This window comes from Gossypium hirsutum, chromosome A01 (genome assembly GCF_007990345.1).
Source record: "Gossypium hirsutum isolate 1008001.06 chromosome A01, Gossypium_hirsutum_v2.1, whole genome shotgun sequence".
Taxonomy (NCBI): domain Eukaryota; kingdom Viridiplantae; phylum Streptophyta; class Magnoliopsida; order Malvales; family Malvaceae; genus Gossypium; species Gossypium hirsutum.
Genome location: NC_053424.1, coordinates 2,513,524 through 2,535,059, shown reverse-complemented (window position 1 = coordinate 2,535,059; position 21,536 = coordinate 2,513,524). Strand labels below are relative to the sequence as shown.

Sequence of the window (21,536 nt, the reverse complement as noted above, 5' to 3'; positions counted from 1 at the left end):
TTATAAAATAAAATAAAAATATTACACTTATCATTTTTTTTAATTTTTAAAATATCGTATCAACCAATTTAATAAAAAATTTAAAAATATTAATAATTAAACTTAAATTTTAAAATCTAAAAATTAAAATGACTAAATTCTTAAAATAAAATATAAAAATTAAAATCCAAATTTATAAAAAATACAAATGTTTTGTTCCTTTTTTTTCTTCTAGAAGTAGAAATATATATTTATGATTTTAAGCATGTTGAGAGTATCCATCAGAAGTGTGGAAGCACAATCTTCAATTAGGGGCCCACACGTTTTTTAACTATTTTGATTATTATCATTAAATATTATTCTTGGTTTAAAAATTTTCGGTATTAGATAATTATATTAAATCTAAATTAAATTAAAAGTCGAGTGTAGTCGGGTCAGATTTTTAAATGGAGATATATATATATTTTTGTTAACAGAAAAAAAACTCGAATCTAATACTAAAAGAGTATTGAGTTTTTTACTATTTGATCCAATGAAAAAACAAAAAGTTTAAAGGGTATCAAGGCATAAAATGGAAAATTTTATTAGTTAGAAATTTGTCAATTTTTTTAATGATAAATTCGAAGATTGCATTCGAATAATTAAAATCAATGATTACAAAATATGATTAAATTAATAATTGGATATAAATTAGAATAAATATAATTAAGAACCATATACGATAAGTCCACACGTAATTTACATAAGACGGGACTTGAACATAAAACTGATATAATCGGTCAAATATTTTATTGAATAGAAAATAAAATAAATTGGAACAATGTTAAAAGCGATTTTAACTTCTTCTAAAATTTCAACGTTTTTGAAAATTGTGAAATTTGAATTTTTATTTATTTATTAAATTTTTGTTGAATATTTTTGTACTTGATATTTATTTAATATTAAAAAATAAAAAATTTTTAATTCATCCCTGTTAATGAATTAGTTGGTTGAACTGGTTGAATTGTGAATCAGTTAATATATCGATTTGAATAGGAATTGAATTGACATATGAACAATCTGCTTGTAACTAGTAAAAACAAAACCAAATTATACCGATTGAACCAAATTTATAAATTTTAATTATTTGTTTAATTATTGTTGCCTGTTGGGCCAACGATCGAACCGATTGAACCGAGAACTAGTGATCTAACCATTTCGACCATCGGTCTAATTATTAAAACGTTATAATATAGTATAAATTGCAAATAAAACGTGTTCGAACTACACGAACTAAAATCGAATCAATACAAAGCATAATAGACTAAACACTAAAATATATCAGAACTATTGTTTTTGAGATCGATTGGTGGTCAAAACAATCAAGCCACCGATCCATCCAGTCCAAATTAAATAAATTATTTAAATATCATAAAAATTTTTAAAAATATATAATATTATAAAATCCAATTCAACCGATCTTTAACTTTATTCAATCGATCCGTATAAATTTTCAAAATAATCAATATTTCACCCTGTTTTAAATCGATATACCGACCAATCTGGTCTAATTCTAAATACACTAATAAAAACCTATGTCAAAATAAGACATATCCAATCAAAAGCATCTGATAATTAATTAGTGGATAAATTAATTTCTAAAATAAATTTACCTATTACTAATCGCTTAATTAGTGGATAATTAATTAATTTACTTTTTAGCCTCCGATAATTAATTAGTGGATAAATTATTATTATTATTATTATTATTTTTCGTTTCTTTACCGTCTCTTCTTCTTAGTTCATACACAAAGCACAAGCATTTTTTTTTCTTCTTTTTCTTCCATTTGTTGATCTGCCACTTGTGACACGATCTTTTCCTTTTAATGGGCACTTGAGATCATAGAAAAGCTGAAAAAAAGAGAGGATTTGAAGGGGAAACACTCGGTAAAGATTGGATTTTTTTAAAGGGAAATTGAGTGATTTTTTTGTTGTGTGAAAAAAAGGGGGTGAAAGTGAGGATGATTTGGAGTAATCTTTGAAGAATTTGTGTTAAATTTTGGGTTTTTGATTCTGGGTTTTTCTCTTGAATTTCGATTATGGGTGGTGGTGGGTGTTTTCCTTGTTTTGGATCATCAAACAAGGAAAAAAGTAATAATGGTGGGAAATCCATTAAAGAACTGAACAACAAGGATTCAATTAAAGATGGCTCAGTTGGTCAGTCTCATCATGTTAATAGAGCTAGTTTAGGTAATCTATTTTCATCTTTTAGCATAATTTTACTTTTTTTTACTCTTATGTTTGTTTTAAAATTGTGGGTTTTTGATCAGCTGGGATATGTTTCCTTGATTATAAGCAGTTGATCTGAAGAACTTTTGGTTTATTCTTTTTGAGGTGCTTGATTGAATTATATTGTTTATGGCTTTATCTATTCTTTGGCTTTGAATGTTTGTTTTTTTGTTGGTAAACTAGTTTGAATTTTTATAACTCCGATGGGAGGACCTAAGGAATTGTTTGAGAGATCTGCTTGTAGGTTCAGGAACGCCGAATTTTTCATATTATATTTTTGTTCATCCATGATTGTAGCTAACATTTGGACTAAATTCTAGTAAATGTATATTAAGTGTGAATATGGAATGTTCCTACATATGATATAAAAATGTAGTTAAGTACCTTAGGCGCGTCTCATTTCACTTTGAATGTTAAATACGGTGTCGAAATCATCAATTTTGAATCAAGTATGGTTGTTTTTGTGTGTGAGATGGTAAAGTGATAGAAGGGTCCTTCTCCATTTCTGGAGGACTCGGTTTTATAGCATTTGCGGTCACTTTATGCCACACCAGAATGTGGTATTTAGCTTTTCTTATGCTCGTTTAATTGTAATTCTTTTTGTTGTCTATCTTCTTTCATTCCATTTGATGTTTCTGAGTCACTTCTTTGAACAGACAAATCGAAATCCCGGAGTGGTTCTGATTCTAAGAAGGAACCTGCAGTATCTAAAAATGGATCAACCGAAAATATCCCAGCTCAAACATTTACATTTCGAGAGCTTGCTGCTGCCACAAAGAACTTTAGGCCGGAATGTCTATTAGGAGAAGGTGGTTTTGGACGTGTTTACAAGGGCCGGTTGGAAAGTACGGGACAGGTCCGTTACCGATACTTGAAACTGATGTCTATATCTGCGTTTTTAAATGTTTTGTTATGTTACGGGATTGCACTTTAGTTGCTTTGTATGATAAACTTGGTATCCGAGTGATGTTAAATATTCTCATACTGCAGGTCGTTGCTGTCAAACAGCTTGATAGAAATGGCCTTCAGGGAAATAGAGAATTCCTCGTTGAAGTTCTCATGCTTAGTCTCTTACACCACCCAAACCTTGTCAACCTGATTGGTTATTGTGCCGATGGGGACCAACGCCTCCTTGTCCATGAGTTTATGCCTTTAGGGTCATTGGAGGATCATTTACATGGTAAGGATGCCAGTCTTTTGGTTTTCATGATACCTGCACTGTTAACTTGAAAAGAAAATTATGTAATAAATTGTAAAGTACCTCTATGGCAGTGAAAATGCCACAAAAAATGCTTATTACCGAGTTTGTAGCCTCATAACCGAGTTATTTATTGATGAAGCAGCTTGGGTTGACTTTGGTATAACAATACATCCTTCTATAGAGGTCTTTTAACACGTGATGAAAAGTTTGTGCTTCTTAGAGTAAGATACTGAGACTTTGGCATTGGAATCTTTACTATTAATAGTAAGCAATCAAATACGGAGCCATCGCATCCTTGAAACTGTTCTGTCAGCTTGGCTTTTTTAAATTTACATCTCGTTGTTAGGATTACTTTTAAAGCTTTTGTATTTAAGGGTGCATTAAACATCAGTGTATTCTCTTAGGTGGCTTATTTTGGACCTGTGTGATTAATGTGATATCAAGTTAGGCTTAGAGAATCAAACTTTTGGCAGACCACTATGGTTACATTGTTCTAAATTTGTTTTCAGATCTTCCACCGGATAAGGAACCTTTGGACTGGAATACGAGAATGAAGATTGCAGCTGGTGCAGCCAAGGGATTGGAATACTTGCACGATGAAGCTAGTCCTCCTGTTATATACCGAGACTTAAAATCATCCAACATCCTTCTTGATGAAGGCTATCACCCTAAATTATCAGATTTCGGGCTTGCGAAACTAGGTCCTGTTGGTGACAAAACCCATGTGTCCACTCGTGTAAGGGGTACTTATGGTTATTGTGCTCCGGAATATGCAATGACCGGCCAGCTCACTCTAAAATCCGATGTCTACAGTTTCGGAGTGGTCTTTCTCGAGCTTATCACGTGGCGCAAGGCCATTGATAATATGCGTGCTCCTGGAGAGCAGAATCTGGTTGCATGGGTAAGTTTCTGTTTTCTTCTACTGTGCCACAATTGTCCCAAAATGTATGCTTATGCTGAATGATTGTGTTTAACTTAAATCGAGTTTTTTTGTTCTTTTCGATGTTTTCAAAATGGTGGGTTTGTAGGCACGACCGCTTTTCAAAGATCGTAGGAAGTTTCCGAAAATGGCTGACCCGCTACTACAAGGTCGTTATCCAATGCATGGATTATACCAAGCTCTTGCAGTTGCAGCAATGTGTTTGCAAGAGCAAGCGGCTACAAGGCCTTTAATGCGCGATGTGGTTACGGCCCTTACGTATTTAGCCTCACAAACTTATGACCCAAATGCCCCTGGCAACCAAAGCAACAGAGTCGGTCCATCAAATCCAAGACTTAAGGATGATAGGAATATGGCTGACGGGTTAGACAGCCCCGAGGGTCGTGGATGGCATCATGGTTCTCCTTCCACGCATAGAAATTCACCTGATTACAGGAAGAGGAATCAGGTGAGGGAATCTAGCACCGGTTCTGAGTTGATCAGGAATGACGCTGGTGGGGGATCAGGGAGGAAATGTGGTTCGGATGATTCGGAACGACAAGAATCTAATAGAGGCAGCCCACTGAATGCATCAAGAGCAAGGGAAACTCCACATAATCGTGTTCTCGATAGAGAACGTGCTGTTGCGGAGGCCAAAGTACGGGGTGAGAATTGGAGGGAGAGAAAACGGGCGAACGCAATGGGTAGCTTTGATGGTACAAATGAGTAATGACCGATGTTACCTAAATACTAACTCATGTCATTCTTCTCTTCCAATCGAGGACATTGCGTATCGGTTTCTTGGAAAAAATTAAAACTCCAACGATAAAACCATCCGTTACTGTCATTCTCCATTTCTACCCCGGAAATAAGAGTTAATGCATGTATCTAACTTTTGACTATTGTTTACTTGTCCTATAGTACATTTCCAAATTCTTCGATTATGTGGTTGAAGGAAGAAACACAAAAAAAGAAGGGATTGAGAGCAGTCGATCGGTTTCGAGAATTCACAGGTAAATTTCCACCAGCAAAAAAAAAAAAATGTATGCAACATACTATATGTATTTAGGCTTCTTTCTTTTTTCTTTCTTTATTGAGATTCATGTTACGGGAGATGTATGTGGGGGGAAATCTTAGTATAGGTTTGTCTGGTTGTCTCACCAGTCTTGTCTAGTTTTCGACTTGTTCGAATTCGTGTATGCATCTCCGATTCTACCTTGTTTTCGGCTTTATACATAGAGGTTTCATGATATTATTATCATTTATGTATGATCACCTTCGTCCTATTGTTCTCTATGTAATTACTTGTTTCATTATATTGTCATTCATGTGTGATTATCATCATGATAAAAGCACTACAGAGGTCTTTATATTAAAAGTCGAATTGTATTTTATCTTCTCTACCAAAAAAAATGAGCAAATTAGTTTATGTATGTTACATTGAGTAAATTTATCATTTTGATAAAAGTTTCATCCACTATTATTCACTTTATGTCAGAGGTACACGTAGCATATTACATGTAACTATTTTGTAATTTTTATAATTAGGTGATAAAAAAAATTAATAATTGAGTAATTTACATATTTTTTTAAAAATTATTATCTCAATCTCCTATATATATTTCATTAAAAAATATTAGACTGAATTTAATTGATTCGTATTTAAATTTAAATAGTGATACTCGGATTTAATACGACACTCATTGCATACAAGCTCAACCTAATGCTATCCGATATTTAGCAACAAACATTATATCTACATTTAAGGCCTCAATTACTAGGTATTAAGTATAAAAATGCAGGACCACCAGTCACTAAACCGAATCACACCGGGTTCGAATTTCCGGCAACCTGAACTCGCCAACCGAAACACCGGATATACAGTGAATTGAGTGCCATAGCTGTCCCGAAACTTATCGTTCCCGATAACAGTATAGAGAAAACAGCCTTCATATGGACCTGCATAAAGGCATCATTTATCACAATTACTCGATACAGAAGACTATTTCATGCACGTAGTTCAAATTATCTTGGATAAAAAACACGTTGAGTTTTGGTTTGGGATGGATTTGGTACAAGGCACTAAGTTAGTATTACTTACCACGGTATAGAATACGTGCACGATTACTGCAACGAGTGCGAACTCGAAAGCTGCAAACGTCCATATATACTCCTTGATTGCTGCAAAAGTGCAAAATCCGAGAGAAGCCGATGTTAAGATGAACTACAACTCGTAAAAGAATATAAAGTTTGAGGTTTGGGCATACCTAAGATGACGGCAAAGATGGAGCCTAAGAGGCCTAGGGCAAACGCAAATGGTGCGGCAATCACAACCGCTTGAGTCTTCATTTCCCGAATCTACAAAATGACAGACGAGGCATGAATTCAACATTATCAAGCCAATGATGAAAAATATAAGCAATTTTGCTTCGATTTTTTCATTTTTCTTGAAGTACCTGTGTTTGACAAACTCTCCAAAGAACCTTAAAAAACTTACCTGTGTTCCAACATACCCGTATTTGAGACTCATATCTGAGTCTTAGCAACATATATAAGTTTACAAGTATAGTTAGGGATGTCAGAGGAATTCAACATATAATGTGCTGAAACTCGAATGGCAAACTAGTTGTATCTAGACAACTCAAATCCAATTAAATAATGCTAAAATGTTTCTTTTAGCCACATGCTAGCCCTATATTGCTCCGACTTTTTATTCTTTTGCTTGAAGTACTCGTGTCCGATACCAAAATCAAACTCATTCGTATATGAGTATTGAGGATTTCAAGGACCCTTCAAAGACATGAAAAATCCTTTTGAAAGAAATAACTATATACATGTTGAACATGTATTCATATGCAACATAACCAAGTCCGAGTAACATAATGTTGAGTAACTAAAGGTTAAAATATGCCATAAGTTCTTGTACTCTACATAATTTTTGAAATTTAGTACCTGTACTTTTATTTTCAAGAATTTAGTCTTTCCACCTTCAGATTTCAAAATTCAAGTCCAACGGTTTAACATGTTAAAATTATTTTGTTAAATTCAACTTCATTAGAACGTCATTTTTTTGTTACGTTGCTATCAAATGAGTATTTTTTTATTTCAAAATGTCAAACCAACAAATTTAACAAAAAAAATAATAGCTAACAAGTGGACCTGATTTTTAAAATCTGAAAAATAAAGAGACTAAATTCCTGAAAATAAAAGTCCAGAAACTAAATTCCAAATTTATGTGGAGTACAGGGATCTATTGCATATTTTAACTGTAACTAAATGATTTCAGGGACTTGGGTAACATTCAATTCCGCAAAATGAAAAAGATCAGATTCCAGTTTTCAGTTACTGATATAGGTAAAACAGCCTACCAGTAGTTGCTCGAGGAAGAAGAAATAGCATATCGTGCTAATTAACATGAGAACCACGAAATCCTGCCAGACACTGCATTTTGAAGTACGTATATGAGAAGAACAGTTAGTTCTCAAGAAAGTATTATGCTGTAGAATAATTATTTATGTTGCTCCGACTGCTAATTTTGCTAGAAGTACTCGTGTCCAATAGCCATATTCGACAAGATATGGATATGGGGAGCTTCCAAATATATGTAAAAACTTTGGGAAAAAAATAAAACATATACATGTCGGACATATAACCATATCCGAGTTCAAGTAACATAGATAATTATTAATGTTATATCATAATTAGATTAACTAGCTGATACTACCTCACAGTTTCTGATGGTAATCTTTGTGGATCGATGTTCTGTCTATTACTCCTTCGAGCCGTAGTAGGCACCCGCAACAAAGTTACGGGTAAGTTCCTCACTTCTTGTCCACATACGTCGCAGTTTTTGTTTCCTTTCACACTAAACCATTTTATAGCGCACGCCTCGTGCACAAGTTGTAGGGCACCTTTGCAGCTGCATTCCATTTTAAGCGTATTCCTCTCATCACATTCGTCGAAACAGATTCTGCACACGGCTTCCTCTTCGGGAATCTCCTCGTCATCACTTTCTGCAGTAACGGGATTAATATCTGCACATCCCATAGGAACAGCAAACCAATCTTAAAACTCGAGATGAATAAACCAACAATAAATGAAGTCAATATTTGAAAAAAACCAAATTCTGAGTTCAGTCACTATGTGTTAACCATTGTTGGTCCAAGACTTCAACATCCGTGTCCGACATGAAATCTAATAATAGGGATAAATAAATAGAAAATTAGTCATCAAATGTACGAACCACTACATACCATCACTGTTCCCAGTAGGGGCATGCTCTTTACGAGTATCGAAAGATGCAGATCTCACTATAACGACATTTCGTCCGGGAACTGAAAGGGACCTCGAAACCACAGCAAGCTTAGCTCCTTTCTGCATAAAATTTACAATAACCGTCTCAAAATGCTTTTAAATTTGTGTTTATACGACCGACTTGGAAATAGTCAGAAGTATATGATATATACATTCAATTTACTCCGTTCTCCAGCCATTCTTTCTGTAGCGGGCGTGGCAACTGACGGGGACAAATTTGATGCCGGTGTGACAGGCAGCGATGTACATCTTTGCCAAAAAGATGGAGATGGAAAACTAGCCATACTCGGACTTTCTGAACCGGTTTTGTTGTCAGGTGTGAGGAGGAAGCTTCTCTCGCCATCAGCTATGATACCCTTTTTCTTGAAGCTTAAGCCACGTAAGAAGCTTACCGGTGAGGAACCGCTTTTACCGGAACCTTGGGACTGAAGTAAACCCTTACCACTATGACTACCAAATCCTATTGGTCTAGGTGGTATTTGAAGTGAAAGATCCAAGTGACGACCACTTGTTTCGGGCCTTGGAGGCTTGTTATCTAAGGGTTCCGGAACAGGAGAATTTGCCTACATTTTATAAGGGTTTAATTCAAGTAATTTCTTTAATATGCCTACTGAGAACATTCAACATTATAAATAAATCATATAACACATTGAATTGGTAAAATAAAAAATCGGATTCCCTAGAACCAAATTTGCATTTTGGGTCCAAATTTCGGGTCTTGGCTTGACGAGGCCGCCATTTGGATCTAGAAAAAAAAAAGGTAAACACAAGGGAGATGGAAGTATCCATGTTTGAAATATTTCCGGATATGATTACGAGGACATGATCCTCTAAATGCATTGTAAACTTAGAAAAGAAAAATTGAACACACCTGGATTCTGTACTCACATTTGAGTCCGGATAACAAAGACTATTAATGTCTTGTGACACAAAAAATAAGCATCCTTGATCAAGCATTTACACGAGTTTCATTTTGCTTGCCCCCAAGAAAAATAAGACATTTCCCAATGCTACACACACACACGTGCACCGCACACACACATGAGACAAAAGATAAGCATTCTTGACCAAGCATTTACACGGTTTCTGTATCATTTACGAGGATCACGCAAAAACTCACCCACTACCCCCTCAAGAAAAAGAAGACATTTCTCGATGCTACACGCATGCATGCACACACATATGACAAAAAAAAAAAAAAGCAAACCTTTATCAAGCATTTACTCAATTTCCGTTTCATTTATGACAATCCACACAAAAACTCGGCCACCTACCTCCCCCCACCCCCCAACCCAAGAAAAAGAAGACATTTCTCGATCCTACACACGCACGCACACATGACACAAAAAATAGGCATACTTGATCAAGCATTTACACGATTTCCATATCGTTTACAAGGATCACTCAAAACTCGCCAGCCTAACCCCCCCTTCAGAAAAAGAAGACATTTCTCGATGCTACACGCCAGCACGCACGCGCATACCATTAAGGAGATCAACAGTTAAATAGTTTCAACATACTCAAGAACATGATAAGAAGAAACAGTTGATTATCTACCGGATGCCTATTTAGTAGCGGATCCAAAATTTTCATATTTTTACACCTTTGAAATGTATAATTTCATTGAATCTCGGCTAATTTACACATAAAGTATACATATCTTTCTCACAATTTATGAAGGAAACAAAATCTAGATTAAAATCTTCGAAATTCACAAACCCTAAACAATAAGATATAATCAAACAAAGAAATCTAAGCATTTAAGTATTATCTTCCAAAAAAGGCTTTAAATACCAGAAAAAAAAAACTAGTAAAATACACCCTAAAACATCGATCAACAATCTCAGATTAAAAACAAAAACATAAATCAAGCAAAACTAAGAACATAAATTCACACCATAAAATAGATTGAACCCCAAAAAACAAAAGAGTGAAAAATCATTCAATTCATTTTCTAAGTACTAATTTAATGAAACATATAGAAACACAGCTCTGGAAAATGAAGCAAAATATAAGTTTCTCCTCAAATCTATATATTAAGGTAAAAAAAAAAGGAAAAAAAGAAAGGAAACCTGAGAAGAACCATTTGAAACTCCATTGCTGACAGCTTCAGTTGCTTGCATTGTTAGTTCTTGTATAAGCTCACAAGAAACGCCCCCTCAAGAAATAAAATGTAAGAAATAAATATAAAAATCAATCGATAAAAAAATTAAGAAAAAGGGGAATAATTAATGCAACAAAACAAAAAAGATGAGAAACAAAGAATCAAAAGACGGTGCAAACGCAAAGATATACGAAGGAATAAATCTCTACATAAAATTATTAAAAGGAATATATTTTCTTATATTTTCTTTTATTAATATATAATGATATGATATTGAGGATTTAATTGTAATGGTGGTCGGGTCGGAGTCAGTAGGACTTGGGAAGATGACGACAGAATCGTGTCTGAAAGACAGACCACCCTGCCTTTTCCTTGCCGTTTCCTCATGTCCTTCTTTTTTCTACTTACTCGCGAATATGTGCTCATTCTCTACTCGCTTTATGTATTAGCCACGTCAATTGTGCCAGTCATTTTTTTACTTGGAACTGATTCGATTTTTAAAAGTTTCCTTCTTTTTTACGATTTCTTTTCATTTTTAGAGTTTTTTTTTTAATTATTTTTCTTATTATATTTATTTTAAATTTCTAAAAAAAATATAAGCATATTTTTATATTTTTTCTCATTTATTCCATATCCTATGTGCTTGTTAAAGGATAAATACTGATTACGAATTTTAAAAACTGTTCCATACCCAAGACAAATTCAAGGGGATAGATGTATCGTTTAAACTTAAATTTTGAAAAATGATAATTAAAAGTATAATCTAAATAACAAATTTTACATGTTGAATATGATTTATTTTTGACACTCCCAATCTATAAATAGAAGCATAATGCGTTTTAATGTACTTGAACTCATATTCTCCTGTATTAAGAATAATACTCGTGCTAATCGAACTAACACTCAATTAACATATAATCTAATATTTTAAAATTAGCATGTAAGTAATGATAAAAAATTGGTAATTATATTTTAATTTTTTTATATATAAAAAAATAACAATCCAATAATAGATAAAACGATATATATTAGTCATTATGGGAGCACCACATTGACATGTGAGAGTGGAGTTGACAAAATGAAAGCAAGTGGGAGAGTTAGGTCCATTGTTACCATCACACATTCATTACACACTCCATAAATTATTTAGGAAATTTCCTAAATACATACAAACTCCTCTTCTTTTAACTTTTCTTTTCCCACCCAATTTTTTATTTTAATTTTAATTTAATAAATTAAATATTTTTTATTGAATTATCAATAAAGTGATAAAAAAATTTGTGTTGAAATAATTCTTAAATTATATATCTTATGTTAAATTTTGTATAAAAAAAGTAAGATTATTTTTAAAAAAAATTCTAAATAATTGAAAATAAAATTAATTTTAATTTTGAAATTGAGTAAATTAATTTTTTTTTAAAAATTGATCGGAGTAATTTAATTCCTGTTAATTTCAAAAGTAAACAATAAAAGACAATTAATCACGGTGTTAATATTTTCTGTCAGTACATAATTTTGATTGATATATGAATAAATTTAGTAATGATTTAACAGTTTACGTACATTCTGTCAATTTGGTAATGATTTAACAGTTTTAGCCGGTAACATTTATGTAAATGTGTAAATATTGAAGTTAAATTTATTGTAACTTTTAGAATTTAGACCAAATTGATAAAACAATATAAACATCAAGAGCTAATTTTATTGTTATACCAATAAAATTTATGGATATGTTGACTTGACTTATCCTCACCTTCCTCCTGTTTACCACCAATAGTCTACTTAGGGTTCTAAACTCAACAATACATCTAAAAGATATTAATGTAATGATTAATTGTCTTTAAGTGTTTACTTTCAGAATTGAATATAATTTTCTTTTATTTAAATAATTTAAGTATTTTTTACATATTTATAATATAATATTATATAATTTATTCTTCATATGATACAAAATAACTTGATATATATATACTATATGATTAAAAAGTAAATTGAGTTAAGTCCGATTTTGAATGTTAGATATTTAACTCATTTTTACTCAATTTTCTTTTTCACGATCTAAATTGTTACAAATATTAGAAGAATTTAGGGTTTGTACGAATAATCTAACCCAAATTACCCCTCAAATTAGGGTTCATTGTTAACATGAAGCCATACCAACGAACTTCATTGAAAAAAGAACTAGAATTCAAAGACACCCAAAGGCAAGCTATAAAACAAAGGACAGAACAGACTTTAAAACATCATTACACTGTCCTGAAAGAACCTCCATTTGCCTGTAGATATCATTGAAATACTATGTTTGTGTTGTATTCTTCAGCAACATCATGGATCTTCTTCGAGTAAATCCTCACAGGTATCGCCTTCTTCGAGTTGTTTCAGCGTCTCCTGGCAACTGTTATTGCCTTTAAGAATGTCTACGACCTATTGAAACAAATCAAAGATAAAAAAACCTGAAGTTTTTAAAACTTGTCTCGGAAGAAATTTTATGTGTAATGAAAGGACATGCCTGACTCATTCGGGGTCGATCCGCTTCGGATGGACAAATGCAAATAGAAGCTAGAACTAGAACACGGTTTAGCTGATCGGAGTCGTAGTCATCCCCTAGAGATGGATCGACAAGTTGTTCGATCTTGTTTTCTCTGATCAAAGGGTTTGCCTGCAAGGATTCGTATACCGAAGTTTAAGTCATTGGGAATACTCGGGTTTAGTTGTCGAGTGTTTTTCTCTCTCTTCTTTGGATGATAACGTTGCATATTTGTATGATGTGGTTATTGTTTATTGATGTTATATCTTAAAATAAGTTTTATGCATGTCAACACGTATCTTACTCTATACAAAAAACGTGTTTATATGGTTTCCTGTGTGATCTCACATGTGATCTCGCAGGAGGATATAGATCTTCTTCCTGTGAACACTTAATACCATGCGAGCTCACTGCGCGAGCCAACACGCGAGCTCGGTATGCGAACCACGTAGAGTCCAACCCGAACCCATTCGGAATACTGATCAGTAATAGCAAGTATCATAAACAATAGTTTAAGTTCAAGAAACCTACCCACATAACAAGGCTTTTCTGTGAACTATCGAGAGCTTGCCACCCGGTAACAAGTTCCAATAGCACTACTCCGAAAGCAAAGACATCCGTTTTTTCATTCACTATACCATGCAAGAAGAACTCGGGAGGAAGGTAACTGTCACGAAAGGAATTTCGTTTAAAATTTTTATGAACAACACGGAATAATTTTAAGGCTTGGAAACCGAGTGGGATTCGAAATTACAAACCCGAATGTGCCTTCTACTTTAGAGACAATGTGATGAGTCCATTGATTAGGTAACCACTTTGAAAGACCAAAATCAGATATCTGCAATTCCATTGGAAATTCAACCTTAATATATATATGCATAATGAATGCTTTGTTTTACTAAGATTACGGCGTACATGTTCAAGGTTTGACATGTACCTGAGCGTCGAAGTCCTCTGAAAGCAATATGTTTGCAGGCTTGATATCTTTATGGATGATTTGCCTCTGGCAACCTTCGTGAAGATAGCAAAGCCCTTCGGCAGCCCCGAGGGCGATCTTGAATCGAATGCACCAATTTAGCTTCTCCTTTGAGCCTGTATATGCATAGCAAAAAAGTTGAAATTGTTGATAAGTTAAATTAAAAAGGGGTTGAAAAGTCAAAAATGGTGGGAGGTGCAATTGGCACCGAAAGAAAAAAAATAGTTGGCAAGTTGTTTAAAGTTGAAAGGGATAATTGCAATTTTGGTTCCTAATTTTTTAGGCCATTTGCAAGTTAGTCCCTGAACTTCAACTATAAATAGGCCTAACCATTTCTCATTTCAACCATCCCAACCAATCTTTCTCTCTTAGTTTTCTCTCTTCTCCCATTTGAGAATTCTTAAGGAATTCTATTTGTTTGTAATACTTTGGAGATAGTAAAGTTATCATCTGGTGTTAGTGCCCGAGGACGTAGGTATAATTTACCGAACCTCGTTAAAACTCTTGTGTTCTTTCTTGTCCTATTTTTCTTTCAATATTTGAGGGTATAATAGTAGTATTTAATTGTGCTATTAAATTACTATAGAAGGGATATTCTGTCTAAGGAAAGACTTGGTATTTAAGAGATCCATGTGATCCACCTCTCTTCCCTGGGAATTGAACTTTGTGTGATTTTTTAGTACAATAATTTACACGCTTCCGACCCTATTGGAACAACAAGTGGTATCAAGAGCCGAAGGTTAATCGTAGTATGCTCTGTGGTTGCAGTTTAAACTGATCTTCCACATCAGAAAAGATTTCCTTAGGTATATTGAAAGATTATGGAGAAAACGGTCGGTGTAGGAGCTTCAACATCGTCCATGTGGACAAGACCGACAATTGCAAATGCAAGATTGGCCGTGGAGATCTTTGATGGCACGGGCCATTTTGGTATGTGGCAAAGTGAGGTTCTAGATGCCCTTTTTCAGCAGGGTCTAGACATTGCCATTGATGAAGAGAAACCAGATGATGTACAGGAGAAAGATTGGAAGGCGATCAATCGGTTGACATGTGGCACAATTCGATCATGCCTTTCTCGAGAGCAGAGGTATGCTTTTTCAAAGGAGACTTCTGCAAATAAGTTGTGGGTGGCACTTGAAGAAAATTTTTTGAAGAAAAATAGTCAAAATAAGCTCCACTTGAAGAAAAGACTGTTTCGCTTCACATACGTCCCAAGTACCACAATGAATGATCACATCACCAAATTTAATCAGTTAGTCACTGATTTGCTGAATATGGATGAGACATTCAAAGATGAAGATTTGGCTTTGATGCTGTTGGGGTCACTTCCTGAGGAGTTTGAGTTCCTAGAAACTACTCTACTTCATGGCAGGAGTGATATATCTCTGAGCGAAGTCTGTGCGGCCTTATACAGTTATGAACAGAGAAAGAAGGACAAACAGAAAAACTCAATCAGAGATACAGAAGCTTTAGTAGTCCGAGGTCGTTCATACACTCGGAAGAAAACTCAAAAGGGGAGATCAAAGTCAAAGTCCAGACTCGGGAAAGATGAATGTGCTTTTTGTCATGAGAAAGGCCACTGGAAGAAAAATTGTCCAAAGCTGAAGAATAAGGGAAAAGCTGCTGTAGATGCTTGTGTTGCAAAGCATGATACTAGTGACTCTGAACTATCACTGGTTGCATCATCATCGTCGTTCCATTCAGATGAGTGGATATTGGATTCGGGTTGTACCTATCATATGTCCCTAACCGGGAGTGGTTCTCTGATTTAGTAGAACTAAATGGAGGAGTTGTTTATATGGGCAATGACAATGCCTGTAAAACTGTTGGGATAGGTTCAATCCAATTAAAGAATCAAGATGGATCAACCAGAGTTCTGACTGATGTTCGGTACGTGCCCAGTTTGAAGAAAAATCTCATCTCATTGGGAGCCTTGGAATCCAATGGTTCAGTTGTTACTATGAGAGATGGGATTTTAAAAGTGACATCTGGCGCACTTGTGATATTGAAGGGCATCAGGAAAAATAACTTGTATTAGTACCAAGGTAGTACAGTTATTGGAGCAGTCGCTGCAGCTTCCGGTAACAAAGACTTGGACTCAATGCAGTTGTGGCATATGAAGTTGGGACATGCCAGCGAAAAATCCTTGCAAATTCTGGCAAAGCAAGGATTGTTGAAAGGTGCAAAGGCTTGCAAATTAAAATTTTGTGAGCACTGTGTTCTGTGAAAGCAAAAGAGAGTGAAATTCGGCACTGCTATCCATAATACAAAAGGTATTTTGGAATATATTCACTCAGATGTGTGGGGGCCTTCCAAGACACCTTCATTGGGAGGAAAACACTACTTTGTTACTTTTGTTGATGACTTTTCCAGAAGAGTTTGGGTGTATACCATGAAAACTAAAGATGAAGTGCTTGGAGTTTTTCTTAAATGGAAAACTATGATCGAAAACCAGACTGGCAAGAAAATCAAGCGGCTTAGGACGGACAATGGAGGGGAATATAAAAGTGATCCGTTCTTCGATGTGTGCCAAGAGTATGGTATTGTTCGACACTTCACAGTTAGGGATACACCACAACAGAATGGAGTGGCAGAGCGTATGAATCGAACATTGCTGGAGAAAGTTTGATGTATGTTGTCCAATGCTGGGTTGGGCAAGCAATTTTGGGCTGAGGCTGTGACATACGCTGGCCATCTTGTTAATCGTTTGCCATCATCTGCATTAGAAAGAAAAACTCCTATGGAGGTATGGTCTGGAAAACCGGCTACAGATTATGATTCCTTACATGTGTTTGGATCCACTGCATATTACCATGTGAAGGAGTCAAAGTTAGATCCGAGGGCAAAGAAAGCTCTCTTTATGGGAATCACTTCTGGAGTGAAGGGATTTCGTCTTTGGTGCTTAAGCACAAAGAAAATGATCTGTAGCAGAGATGTTACCTTTGATGAATCTGCCACATTGAAAAAGGTAGCAGATAAAGATATTCAAACGAGCAATACTCCACAGCAGGTGGAGTGTACTCCAAAACAGGTGGAGTTTGAGCAGATGGGGATTTGCCCAGTTAATAAGTCTAATTCTCCAGCCACAATGGAGGAATTAGAGGTTGAAGAGGTTCTGACCCAAGAACCACTAAGTACACCAGAACCAGTTGCAGTTGCAAGGCCACGGAGAGAAATTCGTAAACCTGCTCGATTTACTGATATGGTGGCCTACGCCCTTCCCGTTGTTGATGATATTCCTATCACTTATCAAGAAGCAATGCAAAGCTTAGAAAGTGATAAATGGAAAAGCGCCATGGATGAAGAAATGCAGTCTCTCCGGAAGAACAATACTTGGGAGTTGGCGCAATTACCGAAAGGTAAAAGGGCAATCGGATGCAAGTGGGTATTCGCAAAGAAAGATGGATCTCCTAGCAAGAAGGATATTCGCTACAAGGCAAGATTGGTAGCTAAAGGCTACGCTCAGAAGGAGGGAATTGACTACAATGATGTATTTTCCCCTGTTGTGAAGCATTCCTCCATTAGAATTTTGTTGGCCTTGGTAGCACAGTTGAATTTGGAGCTAGCTCAACTTGATGTTAAGACGGCTTTCTTGCATGGTGAGTTAGAAGAGGAGATCTATATGACTCAGCCAGAAGGATACACAGATGCTGGTGGTAGAAATTGGGTTTGTAAGCTGAACAAATCGCTATATGGATTGAAGCAATCCCCGAGGTAGTGGTACAAGCGATTTGATAGCTTTATGAGAAGGCAGAAGTACACAAGAAGCAAATATGACAATTGTGTGTATTTGCAGAAGCTGCATGACGGATCTTTCATTTATCTACTCTTGTATGTTGATGATATGTTAATCGCTTCGAAGAGCCAAAATGAGATAGATAAGCTGAAGGCTCAGTTGAATCAAGAGTTCGAGATGAAAGATCTAGGTGAGGCCAAGAAGATTCTCGGCATGGAGATAAGTAGAGATAGACAGAGAGGCAAGCTTTGTTTGAATCAGAAGCAATATCTGAAAAAGGTATTACAATGTTTTGGTGTAAATGAAAACACAAAACATGTAAGTACCCCACTTGCTTCTCATTTGAAACTTAGTGCTCAATTATCTCCGAAAACTGAAGAAGAAAGAGAATATATGGCGAAAGTCCCATATGCTACTGCAGTTGGGAGTTTGATGTATGCGATAGTGTGTACGAGGCCTGACATTTCACAAGCTGTTGGAGTTGTGAGCAGGTATATGCATGATCCTGGAAAAGGACATTGGCAAGCTGTGAAATGGATTCTACGGTATCTTCGAAAAACCGTAGATGTTGGTTTAATTTTTGAACAGGATGAAGCACTTGGTCAGTTTGTAGTTGGATATGTTGATTCTGACTTTGCTGGTGATTTAGATAAACGTCGTTCAACTACGGGGTATCTGTTTACTCTTGCGAAAGCCCCAGTGAGTTGGAAGTCTACCTTACAGTCTACAGTAGCTGTGTCTACTATAGAGGCAGAATATATGGCAGTTACAGAAGCTGTTAAGGAGGCTATTTGGCTTAATGGATTATTGAAAGACTTGGGAGTTGTTCAAAGTCACATTAGTCTATATTGTGAAAGTCAGAGTGCTATTCATTTAGCGAAAAATCAAGTCTATCATTCAAGAACCAAGCATATCGACGTAAGATATCACTTTGTGCGGGAAGTCTTTGAAAAAGGAAAAATTCTACTTGAGAAGATTCCGACAACAGATAATCCCGCAGATATGATGACCAAGGTGGTAACAACAATCAAGTTTAATCATTGTTTGAACTTGATTAACATCTGAGAATTTGAGCACCTTTAGGTGTATGGCGCTCGAGAGCGCATTTGGAGGCACTACAAAAGATAGCTTTATCGAATTTGGGGAGTTGAAGGAAGTGTGTGAAGATGTGATTATCCTAATCAAATCTTCAAGGTGGAGATTGTTAATAAGTTAAATTAAAAAGGGGTTGAAAAGTCAAAAATGGTGGGAGGTGCAATTGGCACCGAAAGAAAAAAAATAGTTGGCAAGTTGTTTAAAGTTGAAAGGGATAATTGCAATTTTGGTTCCTAATTTTTTAGGCCATTTGCAAGTTAGTCCCTGAACTTCAACTATAAATAGGCCTAACCATTTCTCATTTCAACCATCCCAACCAATCTTTCTCTCTTAGTTTTCTCTCTTCTCCCATTTGAGAATTCTTAAGGAATTCTATTTGTTTGTAATACTTTGGAGATAGTAAAGTTATCATCTGGTGTTAGTGCCCGAGGACGTAGGTATAATTTACCGAACCTCGTTAAAACTCTTGTGTTCTTTCTTGTCCTATTTTTCTTTCAATATTTGAGGGTATAATAGTAGTATTTAATTGTGCTATTAAATTACTATAGAAGGGATATTCTGTCTAAGGAAAGACTTGGTATTTAAGAGATCCATGTGATCCACCTCTCTTCCCTGGGAATTGAACTTTGTGTGATTTTTTAGTACAATAATTTACACGCTTCCGACCCTATTGGAACAACAGAAATGCTAGAACATGTGAAGAAACCCGAAACTCGAGGTTTCAGAATAACGAACCGTAAAGTAATGATGCCAAGCTTCCATGAGGAGACAATTGAAGAACAAGGTGCATCCCTCCATCAACTCCGTACCCAATCAATTGAGCAATATTTGGATGATCGACATGAACTATAATCCCGAGCTCAGACAAGAAATCCACTGTCATCTCTTCGGGTGAACCTCTGGTTAGTCGCTTGATGGCAACGAGCTTACCGTCTTTCAATCTCCCTTTGTAAACTTCTGCATACCCTCCTTCTCCTATCAAATTTTCTTCACAAAAAAAAAGTGTGAATAAATGTTCGTCAGCCTCAGAGGCAATACAAAAACATAAAACCAATGAACTGAAATTTACTAACCGCGACTGAAGTTATCGGTCGCTTCCCGAAGCTCCGATAACGAGAAGTTCTTCCAGGAAGATTTAAAACAGGACAGTTCGGCATCAAGAGACGAAGAAATTTGTGGAACAACGTCACCTTTGATTCTTTTCTTCTTTCTTCGAGTGAGCTTCGGTTTTATAGGCAAGCCTTGAGAAGAAACTCCTTGTCTCTTTTTCCGCGTCCGAAAGAAATCACGCCAGTGAATGCTCGTGCTCGAATGACGTTGGTTTTCGAAGTCCGCCGACGAAGTGCTGGCATCAGGAACCGGTTCGGATTCAGCAGATTCTATTTCTACCGACGCCATACTCGAATCTATAGATTCTTCTTCACTTGTTGAACAATCCTCAAGAGTTCCATCCGTCGGAGGCGGCTCCTCTACCGCCCTCTCTTTGTCGGCACCTAACGATGCCTTAAAATCTAACACGACACACATTTCCAACATTAGAAAAATATAGCTAAAAATCGACATTAAAGAACACAGAAACGCGTACCGAGAGACGAGATCTTGTCGAAGAAACCAGCTCGATGCCGTCTTCCTATGTTTAGGAAAGGCTTTTTGAACTTTTCATTGACAGTTTTATTAGAGCTTTTGTTATCAATGGATTGTTCACTGGGGAATAAAATCAAAAACGAAAACTAAATTCAATTCGTTCATACAAATGCATTTGAAGATCAATAAACAAACAAGAACCCAAAGCTGCAAATTAAAAGTAAATCATAAAGAAAACCAGATATAATGAGTAAAGTACCATGAATGAGGAGAAAAATGTTGGGTATCTTCCATGGTGTTTTCCTCAACCAGCAAGAGAAAGAGAATTTACATTGAAAATGATTGAACAAAAAGAGAATTTACATTTGCAATGATTGAACAAAGGATCCATGTCTTTTTAATTAATTATTTATTTATTTTGGTTTTAAAGATTTACCTGAATTTTGTTCTTGAAAGTGGATAATTTGTGATCAGTTACTTCTAAATTTTTAATCCATTTTTAGCAGGTGGAAAATCTAGAAAAAGAAAAGGGGAAAAAAAAAAGATGCTCTTTTTTTATGTTTATAGTTAGCGTAAGTTAAGGAAAGTGGAAGGCTTGTAAGAAGAACCTTTAATGGCGGCTGTTATGGTAACGCCTCCTTTGTTCAGTTTCTGACAAGTGGAATAACATTTTTTTTTATTTTTTATTCTTCCACTTTCTCTTGCAATTGTAAGAATTATTATCCGGTTAAAAAAATCCAGAAAATAAAACATGAAAAGGTTAAATTCTTCTATTAGTCCTTGTAATTTTTTAAATGTTTCATTTTTTCCTTTCATTTTTCAACTTTATCCAA

The 21,536-nt window shown here is 35.3% G+C and overlaps 3 protein-coding genes across 3 annotated transcripts; 1 reads left to right on the top strand and 2 right to left on the bottom strand.

Annotated features, from left to right (window-relative positions):
• The first annotated feature begins 1,497 nt into the window (after positions 1-1,497).
• LOC107936135 (serine/threonine-protein kinase PBL27) lies at positions 1,498-5,725 on the top strand. The gene is made up of 5 exons (XM_041117969.1): positions 1,498-2,208; positions 2,904-3,103; positions 3,238-3,427; positions 3,958-4,349; positions 4,477-5,725. Exons 1-5 carry the CDS (start codon positions 2,058-2,060, stop codon positions 5,095-5,097), a joined length of 1,554 nt encoding a protein of 517 aa, XP_040973903.1. The 5' UTR covers positions 1,498-2,057; the 3' UTR covers positions 5,098-5,725.
• A 278-nt stretch (positions 5,726-6,003) lies between these two features.
• On the bottom strand, positions 6,004-11,192 carry LOC121232280 (uncharacterized). Its single transcript, XM_041117975.1, has 8 exons — positions 10,754-11,192; positions 8,834-9,244; positions 8,621-8,741; positions 8,092-8,401; positions 7,736-7,808; positions 6,635-6,725; positions 6,469-6,548; positions 6,004-6,326 (listed from the first exon to the last, which is right to left on the bottom strand). The coding sequence occupies exons 1-8, from the start codon at positions 10,802-10,804 to the stop codon at positions 6,192-6,194; spliced, it is 1,272 nt and encodes a 423-aa protein (XP_040973909.1). The 5' UTR covers positions 10,805-11,192; the 3' UTR covers positions 6,004-6,191.
• Positions 11,193-12,997: 1,805 nt separating this feature from the next.
• On the bottom strand, positions 12,998-21,121 carry LOC121232278 (receptor-like cytosolic serine/threonine-protein kinase RBK2). Its single transcript, XM_041117971.1, has 9 exons — positions 20,963-21,121; positions 20,705-20,823; positions 20,193-20,630; positions 19,855-20,106; positions 14,250-14,404; positions 14,071-14,150; positions 13,844-13,979; positions 13,295-13,444; positions 12,998-13,209 (listed from the first exon to the last, which is right to left on the bottom strand). The coding sequence occupies exons 1-9, from the start codon at positions 20,995-20,997 to the stop codon at positions 13,111-13,113; spliced, it is 1,464 nt and encodes a 487-aa protein (XP_040973905.1). The 5' UTR covers positions 20,998-21,121; the 3' UTR covers positions 12,998-13,110.
• Between the last annotated feature and the right edge of the window lie 415 nt (positions 21,122-21,536).

Bases quoted from the DNA above. Each gene is read 5' to 3' on its own strand.
- LOC121232278 (XM_041117971.1), bottom strand. From the start codon at position 20,997: ATGGAAGATACCCAACATTTTTCTCCTCATTCATG. The intron at 20,824-20,962 runs GTACTTTACTCA...TTTATTCCCCAG, and splicing joins CATTTTTCTCCTCATTCATG to TGAACAATCCATTGATAACA. The intron at 14,405-19,854 runs GTTCGTTATTCT...ATGCATATACAG, and splicing joins CTTGGCATCATTACTTTACG to GCTCAAAGGAGAAGCTAAAT.
- LOC121232280 (XM_041117975.1), bottom strand. From the start codon at position 10,804: ATGCAAGCAACTGAAGCTGTCAGCAATGGAGTTTCAAATGGTTCTTCT. The intron at 8,402-8,620 runs GTATGTAGTGGT...TGGGATGTGCAG, and splicing joins CCCTACTGGGAACAGTGATG to ATATTAATCCCGTTACTGCA. The intron at 6,549-6,634 runs GTATGCCCAAAC...GCACTTTTGCAG, and splicing joins CATCTTTGCCGTCATCTTAG to CAATCAAGGAGTATATATGG.
- LOC107936135 (XM_041117969.1), top strand. From the start codon at position 2,058: ATGGGTGGTGGTGGGTGTTTTCCTTGTTTTGGATCATCAAACAAGGAA. The intron at 3,428-3,957 runs GTAAGGATGCCA...ATTTGTTTTCAG, and splicing joins ATTGGAGGATCATTTACATG to ATCTTCCACCGGATAAGGAA. The intron at 4,350-4,476 runs GTAAGTTTCTGT...GTGGGTTTGTAG, and splicing joins AGCAGAATCTGGTTGCATGG to GCACGACCGCTTTTCAAAGA.